Below are 21,975 nucleotides of genomic sequence, written 5' to 3' on the forward strand. Positions count from 1 at the left end.
TGTTTGAAAATGGGAAGAATTTGTTGTTATTGTTTGATTTCTCTTCTCTCTCTCTGTCCAGTTAGCAGTAGTTAGTTTGACCCACTTCAACATTTTCAACATTAGAGAGGGAGAGAAGGAGGGACTAGTTTGCCTTTCTTTTCCTCTCAACTTCCACACCCTTTCTGTTTCTCTCTCTTCCCTGCACTTTCTTCTTCTCTTCAATTTCAATTCCCAAACACTTCGAATCTCTCTGTTCTTCTGCTGCATCAACGCCACCACAAGGGTTTGCTTCTCTCTCTTACCTCACTTTTTTTTTTCCTTTTAGCTTCTTGATCAATTCTTTAGTCTTTTTCATCATTAGTTGTGCCTAATTGCTCATGGAGATCACTTGCCTAATTGCAGTGTAGCGATGGAGTTTGTGGGGAAGACAGTTAAGAAAGAGGTGAAGGGGGTTGGGATTATTTCGGGAACAGTGAAATCGTACGACCCTGCCTCTGGTTTTGTTGAGATCGTTTACGAAGACGGTGATTCTGAGGAGTTGGAGTCTTCTGAGGTGGCTTCTCTCTTGCAATTTCAACCGGAGAGTGTCAAGGCTAAGCCTCGAGTTGGTCGGAAACCTAAGAAGCGTCGCTGCATGGAGCGGAAGCGCGATGCGGAAGCAGGTTCAGGTAATGTTAGAGAGAATTTGGAGGCGGAGGGTAGTGGTTTTAGAGGGGTTTTGGATGGGGATGTTTCTTCAGCTAGTGGTGGGGGTTTGGATTTAGATAGTGGTGTGATAGAGAGAAATTTGGATGGTATAGTTGAGAATGGAGGGAATCTTGAGGACAATGTTAATGGGACTAAGGAGGAAAATGGGGTTAGAGAAACTCTGATAGAGGAAGTTGCCTTAGAAGATAGTTTGAACAAGGGTTTATCTGGAAATGTTAGTTGTGTTAAAGATGGACTTGATTTGAATGCTAGGCTTAATATGGATGAGGATTTAAATTTGGATGTGAGTAATGAAGATGGTTTGAAGAGAAGAGATTGCATTGATTTAAATTTGGATGTTAGTAATGAGGATGACGTTGACCCGGGAGGGGAGGCAATGCAGCGGGAATGTAACTTTGATTTGAACGTGGAGGTAGTATGTGAAGAAGGTAAGGAAACTCGGTGTGATGATGACGGAAATGGACATTCTGAGGTGGGTAATGTTTTGTTTGGTAAGATGGGGCTGTCCCAAAAGGAAGAGATAAATGTCAATTATAGTTCTGTGGAAGATGACAGTATTAGTGGTAATTTGCATCACGCCTTTGATGCGGTTAAACCGGAGGTAATTAATGTTTCTGCTGATCATCCATCTAAAGAAGGTTCTTTGTGTTTGGTTGAGGAGAATGGAGGAGACAGTCACAAAGATGACACAGGGGCTATTAATTCTCATCAGATCTCAAGTGCAATTTCGGTTAGGGATTCAGATTTTGGGGAGGCTCAGCGAGTTGATTGTCCTTCTGAAGGTGGTATTGCCATAATTCATGAATACCAAGATGATCCAGGAAGTCCTTGCAAACAAGAAAAATTCCTAGATGTTTCAGGAAGTCCATGCAAACAAGAAAATAGCAGAAGGAAAAGAAGAAAGTTATCAAATAATCCAGGAGCCATGCCAGAGACAGTTTTAAGGAGGAGCTCTCGTCGAGCATCAGCTATAAAAGGGGTTTCAAGCACCTTAGAAGTGGAAGTGGCTGATGATCCTTTGGTAACCTTGGAAACTGATGCCTTAACAGAAGAAAAACCTCTAATCCCTGGTTCTCAGAAATCTGAGCAATATAACAATGATCTGAGATACAGGCAATGCAACAATGTTCTTCCAAAGCTGCAATTGCCCCCGTCTTCTACAAATTTGAATTTAGATGATGTTCCTGTTCTTGAACTGTTTTCTATTTATGCCTGTTTAAGATCATTCAGTACTTTGTTATTTTTGAGTCCATTTGAGTTGGAGGATCTTGTGGCTGCACTGAAGTCTGAAATTCCAAGTATATTATTTGACAGTATTCATGTTTCTATTTTGCAAACTCTGAGGAAGCATTTGGAATACCTTTCCAATGAGGGTTGCGAGTCTGCATCCAATTGTCTGAGGTATACTTATTTAATTTTTCTTTCATTCAATTATACTCGTCAATCTGTTTGACCGTCTTATCCTTACAAGTTCTCCATTTTTATATTTTTACCTTAATGCAGGAATCTTAACTGGGATTTTTTGGACCTGGTCACGTGGCCTATTTTCATGGCAGAGTATCTTCTGATTCATGGCTCAGGATTTAAAACTGGTTTTGATATTAAACATCTAATGTTCAGAACTGATTACTATAGACAACCTGTAATTGTGAAGGTCGAGATTCTCCAGTACCTGTGTGATGATATGATTGAATCAGAAGCCATAAGGTCAGAGCTTAACAGAAGATCTTTGGTAACGGAGACTGATATGGGTTTTGATCAGAATATGTATTTTGACACATCCAAGAAAAGAAGAGCTGTAATGGATGTGTCTGGTGGCTCCTGCTTGACTGAGGAGAATGTGGATGAGACAACTGACTGGAACAGTGACGAATGTTGCCTGTGCAAGATGGATGGTAGTTTAATATGCTGTGATGGTTGCCCTGCTGCATTCCACTCACGATGTGTGGGAATTGCCAGTGACAAACTGCCTGAAGGTGACTGGTATTGCCCTGAGTGTGGAATTGGCAAACACAGGGCTTGGATGAAATCACGAAGGTCACTTCGAGGAGCAGACCTATTAGGGATGGATATGGATGGCAGTGTCTATTTCAACAGCTGCGGTTACCTGTTAGTGTAAGTTTAGTTATACCTGTTTGTGTGTCTGCCACATACCTTAGCTTGCTAAACATTATTTCGTAAGTGACATAAAATTCTTCTATTGGAAATTGCTGTATGGCTTTCTGTTGAACATCTAGGCTGCTTGGTATCTTGTTTCAAAGTTATCCCAATGTATTAGACGAAAATTCATGCAGGACATCTGGTTGACAACATATAGATTGCCTACAGTTTTACTTGTCCTTGTCTATTTCATAATTCTATTATACCACAACCGACCTTTTACTAGATGTAGTTTTCCATTTAAATTTCGAGTGGCTAGAGTTGTTGTCATTGTGAAAAATACGAACCATATCTCACATATCTAAAGTCTAATCTGTTCTGTGCCTGCTTCTTATCGTTTTAGAGTGTTCACACTTTGTTTGAATGCTGAAACCTCTGCAGGTCAAGCTCATCTGAAGCAGGGCCATTGTTCTATTACTACCACCGAAATGATATACATTTAGTAATTGAAGCTCTAAAATCTATGGGTCCTTTATATGGAGGCATACTAATGGCTATCTATAAGCATTGGGATATCAAAGCTAACTTGAGTGTGGGGAATAGTGTCTTTAATCAAAGTTCCGGCAAGAACATGCAGATGAAGGGAGAATATTCTACTGTGTATACATCTTTGGCACCTTCTACTTCAGAGACATGTTTGGACAATAATCAGGCCCATGATCAAGGAAAGTTGGATGAAAATTCAACTATTGACTGTTGTATGCGACTTGGCCAAGAGTTTCCAAAAGTTGGGAACTGCCTAGACTCAACGATCACCATAGAAAGTCCTTGCGTTGTTTCAGATGGATCAGCTGATACCACACAGACGAGAACGGGCACCAACAATGTTCAGACGTGTGGGCTCAATGATTTCAATAGATGTAATGAATCTTTGAATCAGCCAGGAGTACCAGAAAGACACTATCCTGACTGTTCTTTGACATCTTCCAGCTTGGATGTGGGGCATAAAATAAACTTAAGATCTGTAGGTGCTAGCAGTACCCCCTCCCCGGACAGTAAGGATACTTCAGAAGCACCTTATGGAATTGAGTATGTAAACTATTATAGTTTTGCCCGAACAGCTTCATTTGTTGCACAGGAGTTGATGTGTAAGTCGCCTGAAAAAATGAATAAGCTTTTTGCAATGTCTGAAGAAGAATTTATTTCAGATCAAACCAAGGTCATTATGAAGAAATCTACTAACTTTTGTTGGCCAAGTATTCCCGAACTGGATGCAGCTGCTCAAAAAGAAAAATGTGGGTGGTGCTTTACTTGCAAAGTTGCTAATGAAGACAGGGATTGTTTGTTTAATTCTGTTGTGAAGCCTGTTTGGGAAGTGTCCAATAGCACTTTGGTTGGGCTTCAACCCAGGAATATCCAGAATGGACATCTTAGAGATATCATATGTCTTATCTTCTCTCTCGAGGTTCGGTTACGTGGGCTTTTATTGGGTCCATGGCTGAATCTGCATCAAACAAATCTTTGGCATAAAGATCTTTTGAAGACATCTGATTTTGTTCGTGTTAAGCGATTATTGCTTCTTGTAAGGATTTGCTTTCTATCTGTCATTCATTTTTATTAAACACATGAATATTTTAACTCCTTTATGCCTGTCAAGTTTTGAGATATTAATATAACTTCATTAAGCTCTTTTCTTTTTAAATCACTAGAAGTAAAGTAAAAACAGGAAACCATTTTTGTTCGTTTAGATATAGTCTTAACACTGCCCAAGAGTGTGTTGTTGATATTTTTACTTGAAATGTGCTAAAGGTTTTGTTCCTTTTTTCCTTTGATTTTATTTGATAGATGAAGAACATATAATGTACATTTGGAGGGAGAGGGGTCATAAATCCCCCTAATAAGAATAAAGAGGAAAAAGGTTGAGCCAAATTGGCTCATAGAGGCAACAGAGTTGTATCATATTCTGCATATCAGTAATATCAATTTCCTTTAATTCTACCTGAGCAGAGCACCATAGAGCTATAAACAGAACCTTTTCTCCTACAAATTTAACATTGCTTGGTGGCCAGATTTGGCTAGTGCTATATAAGTGATATAACTGACTGACAAAATAAATAATAAGTATCAGGTGTACACACCTTATAAATGTGTACATGTTTCCATAAATGTACCAGAGGTATATCATTTTACTAATTTGTCACTATTTTCTTTATGTGCTACCTTTGGTTTTATTGAAGCTGAAACTACGATGTAGAATCACTAGATCTTAAAGACTGCTAGCAACAAAAGAAACATGTCTTTTCCGACTGGCTGGCTAACATTGGCTTTTTGTTTACATTTCTCTTTGAATATTTGTAGTTAAATGTCTGACACTGTATGATGTTTTATTTGGCAGTTAGAATCCAACTTGCGGCTTTTTGCACTTTCGGCAGATTGGTTAAAGCATGTGGATTCTGTTCCTACAATGGGGTCTGCTATTCATATTGTGATTAATTCATCACGCACATCTTCCAGGCATGGTATTGCAAAGAAAAGGGCCAGGTATTCAGATACTGAAACCAGTTCATCTTCAAACGGTGCTAGTGGTTTGGGAATGTACTGGTGGAGAGGTGGCAGGCTTTCCCGAAAATTGTTTAATTTGAAGGCTTTGCCTCACTCCTTGGTTACCAAGGCTGCTAGACAAGGTATTCAAATTGTTCTTGTTTGTATGCTGTGCATGTTGTGTTAGGAGCCTATCTGTTTGAATGGTTATTTTGAATTGATTTAAAATTGTGAAATTCCACAGGTGGGTGTAAGAAGATACCAGGAATTCTATATCTTGAGAACTCAGACTTTGCACGGAGAAGCAGATCTGTTGCCTGGCGAGCAGCTGTTGAGATGTCAACAAGTGCTGAGCAGCTTGCTTTACAGGTATGATTACCTGGCTGTTGAAGATGATAATCGCTGTGGTGTAAATTGAAGATTTGTTATGTTTTAGCAAAAACAGGGTAAGTACAAACAGGGGATTAGTTATCATCAGAAACAATGGAAGTAATAAACAAGGAATATAAAGGTTAAAGTCTTTAAGAAGGCTACAAAGTTGTCTATTTTTCTTGCGTGACATACTATGATGTATGGGTACAATTCGTGTATCAGATATGACACGTATCTAATGCGACGATATGTTTAATTTAAAAATAATAAGATATGAAAAATAATAGGATATGATACGTTAAATATACACAGTGGGGAATATATAAATTTTCTTAAAAACATGATAAATGCAACTGCCAAAGGGAATATAATGCTGCCCTCTAAATTTGAAGAGGACCCAAAGCAAAGACATAATAAATCTTTAAACTGTATACACATTATGAGTCTTTTGTTTGATGTTACATTCTAACCTTTCATAGTCAGCATAAGCTGATGAACTTGTCTTGTTTTCTTGTTATGAAATACATTTTAATCTAAGAAGCTATTTATGATTTTCAGGTTAGAGAGCTTTATTCAAACATAAGGTGGCTTGATATTGAGAACAATCATCCTTTATGTGTGTTGGACAAGGAATCTAGAAAATCAGTCAGGCTGTTCAAAAAATCAATTGTACGCAGGAAGTGCATTGAAGGGCAATCTGTGAAATATCTTATTGATTTTGGAAAGAGAAGGGCTATTCCGGATGTTGTTATTAAACATGGCTCTCTGTTGGAACAATCCTCTAGTGAAAGAAAAAAATATTGGCTAGAGGAATCTTATGTTCCAATGCATCTTCTAAAGAATTTTGAGGAAAAAAGAATTGTTCGCAAGTCCACTGATAAGAAACTTGGAAAAATGCTTGAGATTGGTAAAGTAAACAAGAAAATTCCTCAGGAAAGGGGATTTTCATATCTGTTTACTAGATTGGAAAGATCTGATTGTCATCAATGCGGACACTGCAACAAAGATGTTTCAATGAGGTATTTGTGGTATTTTTTGTGTTATGTCTAGTTCTTTTTCTGTTACTCTATACATGGGTTATCTTTTCTTTTGTATTGTAATCTTGTTCATGCTAGTTTTGTTGTAGTTGATTGAAGATGAGACTATGTTTTTTCAAGTTTACTGATGATCTGTTTTTGTCTGTTAAGAAATATTACATATCTGAGTAAAAGAATTTACGAAATTAGTATTCCTTCCGCCAATATCTGCCCAAAACATTACATGAAAGCCATAGTTCAAACTTGGATACTAGTGGTCTATAAGAAATGTATACCTATGAAATACTTCTTAAGCAACAAATCTAATATTGTCATTATAGAGAGTATGTTGGATTTTCGTTAAATAAGAATCAGTACATGCGTATGTATGATGATATATTAGTTTTTCTATAATAGTATCCTTAAATAATGTTATGCACATAAACCAGTACAGAATAGGACTGTAGAAGGATAATTTTTTTTTTTGCTAAGATTAGAGTGATAAAAAATGTATGGACGGGCAATTTTAATTTTGGTTTGGCCTGCCAACTCAGCAAGAATTATTTATTAAAATATGTGGAGTGTATTAAATCAGCAACAATGGGGATCATTGTAACTTTTATTAAGCATAACATTGAGATATTTTTTTAAGGTTGAGCGATGATAATTTGATTTAATGAGTTATTAAATGATTGACTGTCATCGTTATTATGCTGTTTTTTTTCTTTTGATAATTATTTATTTATTTATTATTATATATGCATTTGCGAGTTTTTCTTTTGTGTGCACTTGTCAATTACCCTGAAGTTTTCCTATCTTGTTAAGAGCGTAATTTATTCTGTAAAAATATACTCACTAATATATATACTCTTTCAAATGAAATTGGCAGGGATGCTGTCAGGTGTCTTCATTGCAAAGGTGTGTATTTGTCTTCTAATGTTGCTTTTTTTCCTCATTAGCTTGCTTTGTGTGTGTGTGTATATATATATATATATAGCAAATGGTTTTATTTGTTTTACAATTTTCTGAACTACTTTTTATATTAGATTTTAATGTATAACTTGTATCTTACTGAATCTTACACTGTTGTAAAAGTTTTGTCAGGAACTGCTCCCAAAAGCTTATGTAGTTTTCTTAAAGCCTCTTCTTCATAATCTGGTTTTAGTTTAAATTTGTTTTGTTCATACTAATATACCACTTTTTTCTTCTAGTCCTAGTCCCTGTAAATTTTTGTGTGATCTCTGTAATATTCAAACTTTTGGTGTTTTGTCCTGCTGCAAAATTGCTTTCTTGATTCCATCAGATGATGTTGCCATGTGACAACTCATTGTTAAAAAAAAGCTTATGTGCCAACACCAGATGGAGCAACGTAACTATTTCTGAATGGAAAGGACTGAAATAGGGTATTACAGGAATTATATTGTATATATATTTTTTTTGTGGGAGCTAAAAGCAAAAACTTCTATATTTGCAAGAACAAAAAAGTTATTAATCATATGTTTTTACCGTAATAGATTTGAGAACCACTTTTTTCCCATCAGTGCCATAGATTTTCTGAAGTATCAAACTATTTTTATTCCGTGAAATGATTTTAAAAAACTATTTATTGACAAGAATAAAATCAAATAGTTTGGATAATGGCCCATGGTTGGTTTTGTTTCTCCGACGTGCCCTTTCAACCAAGAGCTTCAAGCATGGAAACTGCCCAAGCATTTCTCTACTTTGTGCTAAAAAATTCAACTTACCCATTAAGAGGGATTTTTTTTTTTTAAATAAAAGTCTCATGCTAGGCATCACTATGATCCTTGGCATCTTAGCTAGACTGACACCCCAAGGACATCTATCATTTACCATCACATGAAAATATCATTAAAAACAAAAAGAAAGATATAAAGAACTCATGGCGCGACCCAACCAACACCCATGAACAAAAGACAGGCCAGCTATAAAACTATACACCAGTTAAGAGGCCCCTATTCATTGGAAAAATAAACTATTATGATAAAAGTCCAAACTTATAGAAGCTGGCATAACAGTATACTATTTAAACACTCATCTAGAAGATAGGCCTAAACTTGCCAACTCATCGGCACCGTGACGAGGGATGTTAAGGATTGAACACTTAATCAGTTTCTTGTTGAGTTTATGTCATGTGAAAAAAGAATTCACATAATAGTTCAAACCACTAAACAAAGTCTTAAGATTGGTTTCATACCTCTATTGTAAATGTTATCATTAATTGATGGAGCAGTATTTTTATGTATGCTATATTATGGGTTTTACTTCTATGTATCACTTGAATTTCTAAGATGCTGTTTTTCCTATCTAGAAAACTTGTATTTTACTTTTTTTTTTTACATGTATGATTTGTTCAAGAAACTTGTGACCCTTTTTTTTGTTAATTATGAGTGTCATGAATATTGAGTATTTTTTTCATTTTTCATAATTTATATGTATTTTGTATATAGTTTCTTAGAAAGTAGACTTTAAGCTTAACTAACATGATAAAATTGACTTGTTAGATGAGGATTATGCCTTACAAGTCAATTTTATAATATATATATATATATATATATATATATATATATAATTTGTCCATATCTTTAGTTGATTTAGGATCTCTAACACCCTTTCTCATCAAGTATTGAACGTCTCAAGCATGGGAATAAATATTTGTAGGTGGTTTGATAGTGGCCCCATAGTGGGTGATACGATAGGTTTAACAAACCTCAATAGAAGTTCCAAAACCATCTTAGAAGATGAACTTTAAGCTTAATTTAATTACACAAAATGGTTTTGAAAGGTAAGGTTTGTACTCATTTATATATTATTAATTTGGTCATATTTTGGGTCGTTGTGAGGTCTACAAAATAGGTCATTATATAAATTCTGAGTACGGCTATCATACTACAGCATATTTTGGGCATGCTGCTATCCGGAATTTTAAACACTCTGGTCTTGGTGATGGGTGTCTTAAAATTTCCCATCCTGAGTGATAGGAAGGATTGTTGAGATCTGATCTTTTCTAGGTGTATGGTGAAAACATCTGGTATGATGACTAAGGCTACCCTACATCCTATAAATAGTATTTTTTGTTATGACTAAGTGTTTTTCAAATTTACAGCATATGATAATTATGTGATGGAAGCCAGAAGCTTTTTTTTTTCCTTTTTCACATGAGCAGTAGTCTGTGTATGCTTCACTACGTTTTGATTACTGTTTTGTTTTCTTTTGCGTGCTTTTTCATATTTGAATTTTTGGTTATTTTTCATAAATTGTATTTGCACTTCCATATCTCATTATCATCTTACAATTTATAGGATATTTCCACAAGAGGCATGTCAGGAAATCAGGTAGCACAACAGCTACTGGAAGCACATATTCATGTCACAGATGTCAGGATGGGTTGCATGCAAAGACTAATACCAATAAAAGAAAAGTTGGCTCAAAATTGCAAAAGATTCAAGCAAAGAAACGTAAAACTGTGCCTTCAGTTTGTAAGTCACTAAACCTCAAGGGCAACAAGAAGGCATTGAGTAAGGTACGCCAGGGAAGATCTCGAAACAGTAAGAATATCCAATCAAGTGTACCTCTTCGCCGATCTACTAGGAAGGCCAAATCCCTGTATATGCAAAGTCAAATGAATGGTGGACGTAAAAAAGGAAGGCCAGGTAAAAAGAACGTGGGACGTAAAAAGGGAAAGCAAAGTAAATCCAAGAAGGTGACCAATCCGGAGCCCAATGAACCTACTGGTGAATATACGAAGTTAGCAGTAACTAGACGAGGGACGAGAACAAAATTCTGTAGCAGTTATTGGCTTAATGGTCTTCAGTTGTCTCGAAAGCCAAATGACGAGCGAGTAATGCTATTTAAAGAGAAGAAGACTATTGTCTCCTCCGAAGACTTTTCTGGCTCTCTTGACTGTCTTAACTGCTGCCTTTGTTGTGGAAATGGATACACCTTGAATTATATTGCATGTGAAATATGTGGAGGTGACTACTCTTCTCATTTGTGTTTTCTCCTTTTGGGCTCGGGGATGAGTGTGGAAAGAGGTTAATACTTTTGGCAAGTTAAGAAGATAATATCATAAATATCTGTACACGTACCTTTTTAACATTTATCAAAGTATATTTTGATCATACTATGCTACTTATGCAGATTGGTTTCATGGTGATGCTTTTGGGCTTAATGTGGAGAATGTCAAACAACTTATTGGATTTAAGTGCCATGTTTGTCTGGATAGAACTGCTCCAATCTGTCCTCATGTGAAAATTAATGCATTGTCTCGTCCTGAAAGCAGTGCTGCAAATGAGTCTGCAGAGGAATTATCTAATCCTGTTTCTCTTCAACCTTTAAGCGAGGTATGTTTCCTTTTAATTCTGACTTGTTTTGAACTTAGAGAATGAAATGATAAAAGGTCAAATGGACAAATCATGCATATCTTGCGTAATTTTTAAATTTTAATTGACAAATTTGTCCACTGCTTATGCTCTCACGTCAGGTTTCGTGATGTTAAAAAATCATTATTACTGGTTTGTCTACAACTCTGTTAAATTGGACGAGCAGTGATATTATGCATATAATGAACATCAAGAGAAGAGATATTTATTTGTTTGATACAACTCAGTATCTGCAAGATTCTCATGATTATTTATCTTCATTGCAGGTTTGATTATCTGCACTGAAAAAAGTCATGGCAGGACTTCATTCCAGCTTCTTGTAGGGTTGTTTTTCTTTTCCTGCAGGGTCTGGTGGCAAATGATTATTTTAATATAAAAAGAATTGTCCTTAGACAGGTTCAGTGTAGTTTGATCAAGCTTCTGCTCAATTGCCTTCTATTTCAACGAACGGTCCTGGAAATGGAAAGATGAATAACGAAACAAGCATGTAGCTCTAAAGGCTGAAGATAATTGTAATCAGGACATAGTAGAGTTCATACATCAATTGCATTCATGATTGTTATTCTAACCCATCATCAACATTCATTGTAGCATTCTTTAATGTAGGGTCTTGTCTTCACTTGAACTGATTTCACTAATGTCTTGTCAAACTCTTTTAAAGAAATGGAGTATATAAATCATAGAAGATCTCAGTATAGATTGATTATATTGATCGTGGCAGATAGTAAATAGAATCTTGCTCTGTAAAGATTTTTCTGCTGGCTTTTGACTTGGTGAAAATTGAAGCATTGGAGAAAGGGGAGTTCTTTTCGCATTCTTCACCGGAGTTCTACAGGGCATAGATTAAAATGCTGATTCCGAGATACCCTTTATACGATCTTACTTGTAGTTTGAACTAAACACTAATGTTTGTTTGTTTGTTAATTTTGGAATGAATTGATAGGTTAAATCTGTTAATAAATTGTTATTCTTACATGATTGTTGTAAACTATGTCTGTATTATAAATTGAGCCTTTGCTTCCTAACACGTTATTAAAGAACCATTTTCATCTAGTCTTTTATAAACATTAAAATAATTTCCTAGTAAAACATTCACTTTTAATATCCAAATTTTTATTTGTGCTTTGATCCTTATGAACTGTAACTGTACCTTATTCTTTTCATATTTAAATTTGGTTTCTATGTAGACCCTTAGATCTATAATGTTTGTGTGACACTTAACTCATAAAAATTCAAGAATTGTGTAACTTTACAAAAAAGAAAAAGTCTAGCTCCTCTAATATTACTGTATTTAAAATATTACATTCAAATTATATGCAGTAAAATAATTTTTTTTAATTGTGATTAAGATTTTTAAAATGTGATTGACGTCTCATTTAGGTGTAATAATAATCAAACAATTTTGATTTTAGCTGTAATAATAATTAAACAATTTTGATTTAGGAACGTTTTCTATTTTATTTGATTATTATGGCCATTTGACCATTACAATATATATAGAAATAAAATAGAAGAGACATTTATCAAAATAAGTTACTTTTTACACATACCAGGTGCAAGTGGAGAAATAAACTTATTACATACTTTTTATACTGGTCGTGGAACTTTCATCAATTTCTAGATATGCATGTAAGGTTGTAGATTTCATTTTAAGTCATAGTGAAATCTAAAATATAGAATCATTTAAAAATCTAAAATCATCATTCTCCACAGCTAAATTTTTATGAGGTGATAAAAATAAAACTGACACTTCAAACCTGCATAATCTCGATTTCGTTTGAATCATAAAAATTATAATTTCCATCTATGCTTGACGAGTAAAATTTAACTATTTAAAAAAAAAATAATACCTACTCATAATAAAAAAGAATTCCTGTAATAAAATCATACAAATATTTATTTTATAATTATTTTTTATGAAGTTTTTATAATCGTAGTATGTAACATTAATAAATGGAAATTTTCCTTTTAAGGATTATTTTTTCTACACAATTCTTTACTATTTTAGTATTGTAACTTATATTTTAAATTCAATTATATACCCATAATTAACAATAAATAAATTACCTACAATAAAATTATACAAATTCTTTATTATTTTTATGAATTTGTAATAATTTAATAATATTTTAATTTCAATAATTATTTTATTCATTTTAATAATTATTATAGTAATAAATTTCTTATTTTTATTATTATAAAAAGAAAGTGTACAAACATGGGTAATGTATGCTTACTTTGGAGATAACGGAAAAGAAAAAGAAGAACTAAAATCACTTCCTGCTTGATTTTGGTGACCATACGAGGAAACTTGGAAGAGAGAAAATTTTGATATCAACTAAAGTAAACAAATTAGTTTATTTTCCCTTTCTTTGTCTTCTTTTTAGTCAATATTACATTATTATAGATGTGTCTGCACCAAACAATTAATTTCAATTATGATAATATATTTATTTTCCTTTAAAAAAATTATATATAAAGAAGGTGTCATAAAAAAAAGTTAAATGTGGACCCAAAAGGAAAGCAAAGTAGGGTTGGAAAGGTTCCTTTGGTGTATCGAACTGTTTGGTCAGTGAGTACTAGCCGTTGTGTTCTGATCTTTTGTGCCACTCAACGTTCAAATTTGAACTACTGAACTATTGTGCATGTAGGGTTTGGTGAAATCCCCAACGGCTAGTACAACCTTTAAAGCCACACTTTTTCTGATTCACTAGTCCTCACAACTTCTTCTCATAACCCTTTTGGCAAGAAGGAAGATTCAGATTGAGAACACTGCAATCTCATAATCTCTGTCTTCCTTCATCTTCTTCTTCTTTCTGCAAAAGTTTATTTATTCTTCTTATTCATTTCATTCCCTCAATATGGCTACCAACACCATTCATGGCAACAATGAATCTGCTCAACCCAACAATATTGCTTCCTCAAAACAACCTCTTCCTCCTGCCAAGACTGTTGATTCTCAATCTGTTCTCAGAAGGTTCTTTTTTTAATTTTTCTTTGTTTTTGTATCTGTTCTGTTCTTGTATCTGTTCTTGTATATGTTCTGTAACTGTTAGTAATCTTTCAAGAATTAAAGCTCTATGGGATTTTTCTTTTGAAATGATTGATACAGAATGTTGATCAAATATTCCAACTTGGAGACTAATTAGATAGATATCCAATACTCAGAATTATGTATATGATTTAATTTAATTTAATTACTCTAGAATCATTAGTATAGGAGATTTCCAATACTCAGAATTATGTATATTCCAAGTTCATGTTTTGTTTCATTGTCTTGACTATGATCTAATGTTTTTCTTGTTTTGTGTTGTTAAATAGGCTGCAGTCTGAATTGATGGCTTTGATGGTAAGAAAAACAAAACACACATATAATTAGGTGATTTGAATGTTGGAAAAAAGTCTGATTTTTTGGGTTAAATTTGTTAGATGAGTGGAGATTCTGGGATATCTGCATTTCCTGAAGAGGACAACATATTTTTCTGGAAGGGAACAATCACTGGAAGCAAAGATACTGTGTTTGAAGGCACAGAGTATAAGTTGTCTCTCTCTTTTCCCAATGATTACCCTTTTAAGCCTCCAAAAGTCAAGTTTGAAACAACCTGCTTCCACCCCAATGTTGATGTCCATGGCAATATATGTTTAGACATACTTCAGGTAATTTGATTTGATGTGATAATTTGTAATGAAGAACAAACATTAACTGTGTTCTTGATTTGTCATTATATTTTCATATTTTGATGTCTGTGTTTTATTGTTTTACTTTGCTTCTGTAGGATAAATGGTCATCTGCTTATGATGTCAGAACAATTCTTATATCCATCCAAAGTCTGCTTGGAGGTAATTTGAGAAGTCTCTTGATGGAAAATGTTCACAAATGTTTGTTTAATTTTTTGTTTCTTCTTCTAACTTTTTGGTTTTGTTAAATTTAGAGCCAAACATTAGTTCACCACTAAATCCACAAGCAGCACAGCTATGGAGCAATCAAGAAGGTGATAACATTGATATCTATGTTTGAAACTTTTAAGTTTTGAGGAGTTTGCATGAATAAAAGTTTGATTATGATGTTTTGTGTTGTACAGAATACAGGAAGATGGTTGAGAAGTTGTACAAATCTGGAAATTGATGAAAGAGAAATGATGAAGCCACAATTGTTTTTTGAGGTGTCCTTTTCTGAGGGGCCTGCTTTTATTTATATTTTTATCATTATCAATTATTGCATCTTCTTCTTCTTTTCTTTACAATTAAAGGTTAAAAGGTTTTGTTTAGTTGTGAATGTTTGCTTCCTCTTGATATTCATGGGACAATTCCATTATTTAAGTTTAGTAAAGAAACACACATTCTGCAACAATCCCTTGCCTGCTTAAGCTTATGATTGAAGAGCGTTGTATAAATAGATGCTTTTATGTCATATCATATTTTAGAATTTATATTATTTATATTTCAGAAACTTTTGCTGAAAGAAAATAAAATAAAAATAAGCCTAGACAAGTTCTTCCGAATTTTACATCCTAAATGATTATTTTAGGTCATTTCTAAAATTTCTAAAAATATACTCACTCAATTTGTCAAAACAAAAGTACTTGGGGGTGAAGTTGTTATTTTGCTGAAAGAGATATTTTGAAGTTCCTAATTATTCTAAGATTAAATATATTTTTTATCTCTTCACTTTAACTGAAAATTAAAATAAATAATCTCTTTTCAAAGTTTTAGATGACTAATTAGTACTCAAACTTATTTAACTCATTATTTTATAGTAAATTTGTGAAAACATTTCTAAAAATTTCAAAAAGTGGAATTATTCACTACAACTTTGAGTGGAATTAAAACTTTGTCCAAACACATGAGGTAAAGTTGAAAAAAAAAATATAACTAAAATTGTAATAAATATAAATTTTTATTATTTTATCGAAAAAATGTTGGGTGTAAACTCTATTAAATTTATCAAATTAATCTTAATTTTTCAAATTATCGGTAGAAGGAATACCTTACAACTCTTCACTCTTCTCCTTCCATAGTCACCTTACAACTTTTCACTCTCCTCTCTTCCATTATAATCATTAAGTTACTTTATTACTTCAAAATCTATTAAAAAAAAAAAACTTATCACTTCTTAATATAAATTATTATTTGAAAGCTTATCGATAATATAAACTGAGAAAATAAGTACTTTTTACACATATAACTATTTTTAACTACTCTCAAGTATTTTTCAATACTGAATTTGTTAAATTAAAAAAAGGAAATATAACCAAAATTGTAATAAATATAAATTATTGTTTGAAAGCTTATTGATAATATAATCTGAAAAAAAAAGGTACTTCTACAAATATAGGTTTTTTTTAACTACTCTCTAAGTATTTTTCAATACTGAATTTCTTAAAATTTCACGAAACTATTTCTAAAATAATACACGAGGGAGGCAAGTCAACGCGTGCAAAATCGATTTTTCACTGTGAAAGAAAAACGATGATCATGATCGTGTTCCCTATCTCGTGTCTAAACTCAAATTCGAAAATTTGTTCCATTTTGCGTTATTGTCAATTTCTAACCCACTCAACTGCTATTTATACTTGATAGCTTTCTAACAGATTTTCATTTTCTCCTGAAACGGTAAAAAGGTATAAACCAGGATAAAAATATAAAGTGGATTTTCTCTAGTCTTTCTCATTATTTTAAAATCACTCATAATAATTTCAGAAACTGCATTCTTGGCAAATTCACACAAAGCAAATGGATATACAATTTTATGCTGATTTAGAAGAAACAACACTTGTTTGTATCTTCCTAAACAAATTCTTGAAAAATTAACGTCTATTTAATGAACAAACATTTCCAAACACCCACTAAGCCATTTAATAAACAATTGACAAGAATAATACTAATATTAATGATCTTAACAAAGAATAGACAGAACCTTCCTTTACACAACAGATTTGAAAGAGGGAAAATTTTCTTTCTGATTTACAGAATTATATGTATACATATAGAATATATATGTATATACTTATACCAACTCTACTGTATCCACATCATAGGAATGAATGCGAGGCAGCAAGCAGTGCTGCTCCAATGCCTGATCCATCTTCAGTGACCTTAAGAATTACATGCTTGGCAATATCTTCCCCCAATATTTCGTTCAAAGCTTCATGCAAATACTCCCTAAACAATGTATAGCTAGAATACAAACCTCCTTCAATTGCAACAACTGTTCTTTTCATTTTCACATCACTTCTACGTCCACTTGTGATGCCACCACTTCCATCCCTACCAATCTTCTTCAAGATACCAACAATGCCAGCAGCTGCTAATCGTGCAGCTCTGCGAGTCACCACATCGCAAGCCTTCACCACAACTTTTCTTAACTTCAAAGGAGCATCAGGAATCTGAGACACCACAACACAACCCAACCATAAGGAATGATTGTTATTAGACTTAACAGGATTTTGAGGACAAAATATGTGGTCTCGTGTCAGATTTGTTTACCTCAAGGATGTCTCTGAGGATTCTTGCTACTTCTCTCAAGTCAGAAGAATCATCCTCGTGCATGGCAGCCATCATAGGAGTCCTGAAATGGCACACAAGGAAACGGATCAATTTTGAGAACTGGAGAATAATAAACCATGGAACATTTAAACTTGTCAATGTGAAGTCCGTTCCAGAAATGAAAACAAGACTTGAGAATGTCAACTGAATATATAGCAAATTCACTTTTCTAGTTAATATAATAGATCAATCTGTTGACTTCTCAGAAAATTTATGATTGGGAGAAGAAAAAAGAATAATTGACAGAGTTGATCGAGCAAGGATGGATACGATACATACCTCAGCGTAAAGGGCGTAGAAAGCTTGGAAGAAACAGGTCCAAACATATCTGAGTCTAGCGACATCCTTAAAATGACTCTCCTCACAATGTCACCAAGATACATGCCTGATATCATTTTCTCAAAACCCTACATCAAGATTACCAAAATCTTGTGAGTCATCTTGAATCAAGCAAGAGGATTCATGAGCAGCAGAACCAACCTGATCATTTGGATTAGGGCTTTCGGAGTCTAAATCAATATCATATGATGTTCTTGGTAAATGAGATGACCAAAAGTTTCCCCATTCCATATTTACAACCTAATAAACGGGACGAGTTATAATAAGTACAAAACAATAAACGAAAATGAAAATAAAAGCAAAAGTAATACCATGTATCCTGAAGTTATACTAAGTACAAAACAATAAATGAAAGTGAAAATAAGAAACAAGAGTAATACCATGTATCCTGATGATGTAAGAAGACCTTGACACTTTATAATAGCATCAACCCGTTCCAAATAGCAAGCATTGGTACCGGTGCCAATTATTATGGAAGCAACTGTATCTGAGTCATGATAATGTCCAAGAGCCAGTGTTCCCACAGTATCATTTACCTGATCAATATAAACATAAGATCATATTCCAAATAATGCAATGAAGCCAAAAGGGTTCATTATACATGACAGTGCACACTTATAAAATTTAGGGACTTAAAAACCATCTCTAAATTAAAACACAACAGGTGGAAACCTATTTGGTTCATTACTATAAAAAAGTGAATTTATAGTAAGAAGAACACATAAAGACAATAACCCCGTTTACATGAAATAATATATGGTTGCCTCATATCACCAACAGTCATGCAGGAATATGTCAGTAAAACCTCCAAACGAGTGGCAGCATAGAGATTAACATAATGATTAAGAGTTAAGAAAATTCAGGTATCATGTAAGAACATAAAAGTACATCCTAGAACAATCTAATTTGTCAAAGGAAGAAGTGATATGGGAAACTGACCCAACTTGCGTAAGAATGACAAAAAAGATAGAAACAAATTTTGGTGGTATAAACCCGATGTAAAATGATCATTATCAGGACAAAGAAAGACTTCCTTACCAAGGCAGCTACCCTCATGTCTAGTCCCTTTCGTATCAATGCTTCCTGCAAACAAGCAGGAACATCTACTCCTACCTGAGGCAAACAGTTTTTGCACAAAGTATTTGTTAAATTACTCAAATTTCTTTGATATTTACTTCACTCTACTGAAAGACCAAATGCAACTTGAATAATTTAACCTATCTATTTTGTAACTTGTGAAAGACAAAGTAAGTACACAAACAATAATCGATAGTACTTAAAAAACAAAAAAAGAAAGAGGGTACTTCAGATCTATAAATAAATACAACTATATAAATAAAAGGTACTGCGAAATCAAGTCCTTCCCCTTTGAATTAAACAAATACAATTTACCAAGTTAGTGATAAAGTAACAAAGCCTTGACAAAGTTATTGATCCAGTTCTACAATGAATAATAAACATAAACTCCTTTTCATAATGTTTAAATAAAAGCTTCTCATATTGAAATAGCTTGAAAGCCGAAGGACTAACCATATCTACAATGGAAAACCCTTTTGTCCATTTAATTAAAATGCCTGAAGAAACTGACGTTTGTTTCACAGGGAAAGAAAATGTGAATCCAAGTTCCCTTCTTCTGTCCAGTGAAAGCTCAGAACCGTCTCCTTCTTTCTCGATGAATTCCTTTAAAGAAGAAGCAATGAAATCAAAGAGATCCTGCAGGAAGAAAAATCAATGACATTCTACTACATTAGAAGAACCCCCTCCCCCAAAGAGAAAAGAGAAAGCCAGAGAAACATCACAAGAGTAGAAGATTATGTCACCTTGCTTGTGCTGGTCATTAGATGTTGAGGGATGGCTTGTCGCTCTACTTCATGTTCCAAAACAGAAGATTGCTGATCGTGTAAATGAACCCGCAAAACCCTAAAATTTGTACCCCCAAGATGTAGTGCATAATATGTCCCTTTCTCAGTCCTGATCAAAGAATAATATGAATATAACACCTCAGTATTTAATCCATGCAATCATCAAACATGTATGTGGATACAGACAAATATACTAATCAACACCAATGTCTAAATCAGTTAAAAAGTCGTGCTCAAACATGTAAACATCACCTTCTCTAACTAAATGAAATGATAGCGGAAAAAGTAAACATCACCTTCTCTAACTAAATAAATGATAGCAAAAAAGAACACTTGAATGCTCATAGCACCATTTTTAGATTCCATGGGTAAATCTTAACCCAGACTCCTAGTAATGCACAAGAATTTAGGAACCATTTCCAAAATTTTAAAATGATGCCATAATATGAACTGAAAACCTCAGTTGACCTATTCTAAAATTATAAGAAAGAATTGCGAAGAATAAGTCCAAAAGTTAAAAGTAAAAATCGGTCATAATATACTAGCAATGTCAAAGGATACTAATAACACACAAGTCAAGGCAGACATTGACAAATGTTAATATATTTCAAAACAAATATATATATATACTAAAAATATGTATATAATAAAAGAGAAACAGAAAAATAAAAATATTTAGCCCCTGAAAATATCGTATCTTTCAATTAATTGTGTTTCACTCTGGAATAAATGATAATCGTTTCTTTCTCTCCCCAATTAAAAAAATACATGATTTTAGTTTGAAGTCAATCTGTGTTTACGAAAATAATGAAATACATGACTTTTAAAATTTCCAACTCCATCTTATAGTTCTAGACACTAAAATCATACTTTTAAAATTTTGACAGATTAAAATAATTTTTTCAAGTTGGAGACAAAAGCCAACTTGTTCTAAATTTTCGGTACTAAAACATTTTTTTTATTTTAGTATTTATACAAAATGTATCTCTTTTAAGTACTTACATTCAACAAAATAGTGAAATTTTAATTTCTTGTTACTCATGCTTTTATTTTAGTTGACGAAAGATGAAAAATACATCATTTTATTAAATATAATATAAGGACTATAAACAAATAAAATAATTATAATACAAAGAAATATTTAACCTAAAAAAGAATTGATAATTTTTAGCACTAAATTGAAATAATAATGCTACAGTAGGAGCAATTAGGAATGATAATAATAACAAAAGACAGGAAAGGAACCCGAAAACATTCTACTATTGTAGAAGTGTACATGCTCCAATCAAACATTGACAAGTTCACAAAACCATTCCCAGTGACAACAAAGAAAACATGAGAAAGCGAGTGCGTGTGATTGAATGAGAATGGAGCAGAAAGGAATTAACGATTAGATTACCCATCAGGGAGATTATGAACATAGGTGAGAAGCATTTTGAGCTTTGAACCACCTTCTGAAGCCAACCCTGCGTGCATCTCAACAGCCATAGCATCCACCACTTGCCTCAGCCTCTCAACAGAACTCTCACACCCTTCCTCAACCTCCCTCAACACTCTCACCACTCTCTTCCACTTCCCCCTGCTCCTCATTCTCCCTCCAACCACCACCGCCGCCACCGCACACGCCACCGTCGCCAAACCCACCGCTACTCCCACCACCACTCTCCCCATTCCCCCTGATCAAATCAAACCAAACTACATCCCACCAAACGTCGCCGTTTCCACACGCACGTCCTCTGCCTATCCTCGACCTAATCGAAGCAAACCAAGTCGAGCTCCGCAGCTGCTAGCATTACGCTCCGGCCACCGTACGCCGGCGACGGTTACCGGAAAAGTGGGGAATGAATGAATGGAAAAAGAGAGAGAAGAAAGAAAGAGAAGAGAGACGCGGCGGCTTCGCAGCACTATTTAAGCAATTAGAATGAACACATGTGGCGGGTGAAATTACATATTTGTCCTTGATTGGTTGCAAAATTTCGGATTTCTCCTCCTTCTTTCCAGCTTTGACTTCGCTCTCGCCTGTGTCTTTCTCACTCGCTTTTCTTTTCTTTTTTTAAATAATCACTCAAAACAATTTAACTTAAAGAGACAAAATAATTTAAATTATTG

General features: G+C 33.9%; 3 protein-coding genes across 4 annotated transcripts; 2 read left to right on the forward strand and 1 right to left on the reverse strand.

Annotated features, from left to right (window-relative positions):
• The first annotated feature begins 51 nt into the window (after positions 1-51).
• On the forward strand, positions 52-12,094 carry LOC114169688 (DDT domain-containing protein PTM). Of its 2 annotated transcripts, none has more exons than XM_028054951.1 (11): positions 52-265; positions 385-2,091; positions 2,194-2,805; positions 3,232-4,372; positions 5,186-5,474; positions 5,576-5,700; positions 6,262-6,722; positions 7,609-7,637; positions 10,040-10,771; positions 10,878-11,080; positions 11,386-12,094. In XM_028054951.1, the coding sequence occupies exons 2-11, from the start codon at positions 392-394 to the stop codon at positions 11,389-11,391; spliced, it is 5,298 nt and encodes a 1,765-aa protein (XP_027910752.1). In that variant the 5' UTR covers positions 52-265; positions 385-391; the 3' UTR covers positions 11,392-12,094. The 2 variants fall into 2 exon arrangements, with proteins under 2 accessions (XP_027910752.1, XP_027910753.1); XM_028054952.1 differs by having other exon boundaries at positions 10,040-10,711.
• Positions 12,095-13,817: 1,723 nt separating this feature from the next.
• Positions 13,818-15,470, forward strand: LOC114169889 (ubiquitin-conjugating enzyme E2 20-like). Its single transcript, XM_028055268.1, has 6 exons — positions 13,818-14,096; positions 14,441-14,468; positions 14,549-14,776; positions 14,896-14,959; positions 15,052-15,111; positions 15,202-15,470. Exons 1-6 carry the CDS (start codon positions 13,981-13,983, stop codon positions 15,243-15,245), a joined length of 540 nt encoding a protein of 179 aa, XP_027911069.1. The 5' UTR covers positions 13,818-13,980; the 3' UTR covers positions 15,246-15,470.
• A 1,481-nt stretch (positions 15,471-16,951) lies between these two features.
• LOC114169887 (hexokinase-3-like) lies at positions 16,952-21,759 on the reverse strand. The gene is made up of 9 exons (XM_028055267.1): positions 21,266-21,759; positions 19,825-19,975; positions 19,535-19,717; positions 19,043-19,117; positions 18,385-18,540; positions 18,146-18,244; positions 17,945-18,072; positions 17,606-17,687; positions 16,952-17,505 (listed from the first exon to the last, which is right to left on the reverse strand). The coding sequence occupies exons 1-9, from the start codon at positions 21,535-21,537 to the stop codon at positions 17,152-17,154; spliced, it is 1,500 nt and encodes a 499-aa protein (XP_027911068.1). The 5' UTR covers positions 21,538-21,759; the 3' UTR covers positions 16,952-17,151.
• Positions 21,760-21,975: the final 216 nt, after the last annotated feature.

Source organism: Vigna unguiculata, chromosome 11 (assembly GCF_004118075.2).
Source record: "Vigna unguiculata cultivar IT97K-499-35 chromosome 11, ASM411807v1, whole genome shotgun sequence".
NCBI lineage: Eukaryota > Viridiplantae > Streptophyta > Magnoliopsida > Fabales > Fabaceae > Vigna > Vigna unguiculata.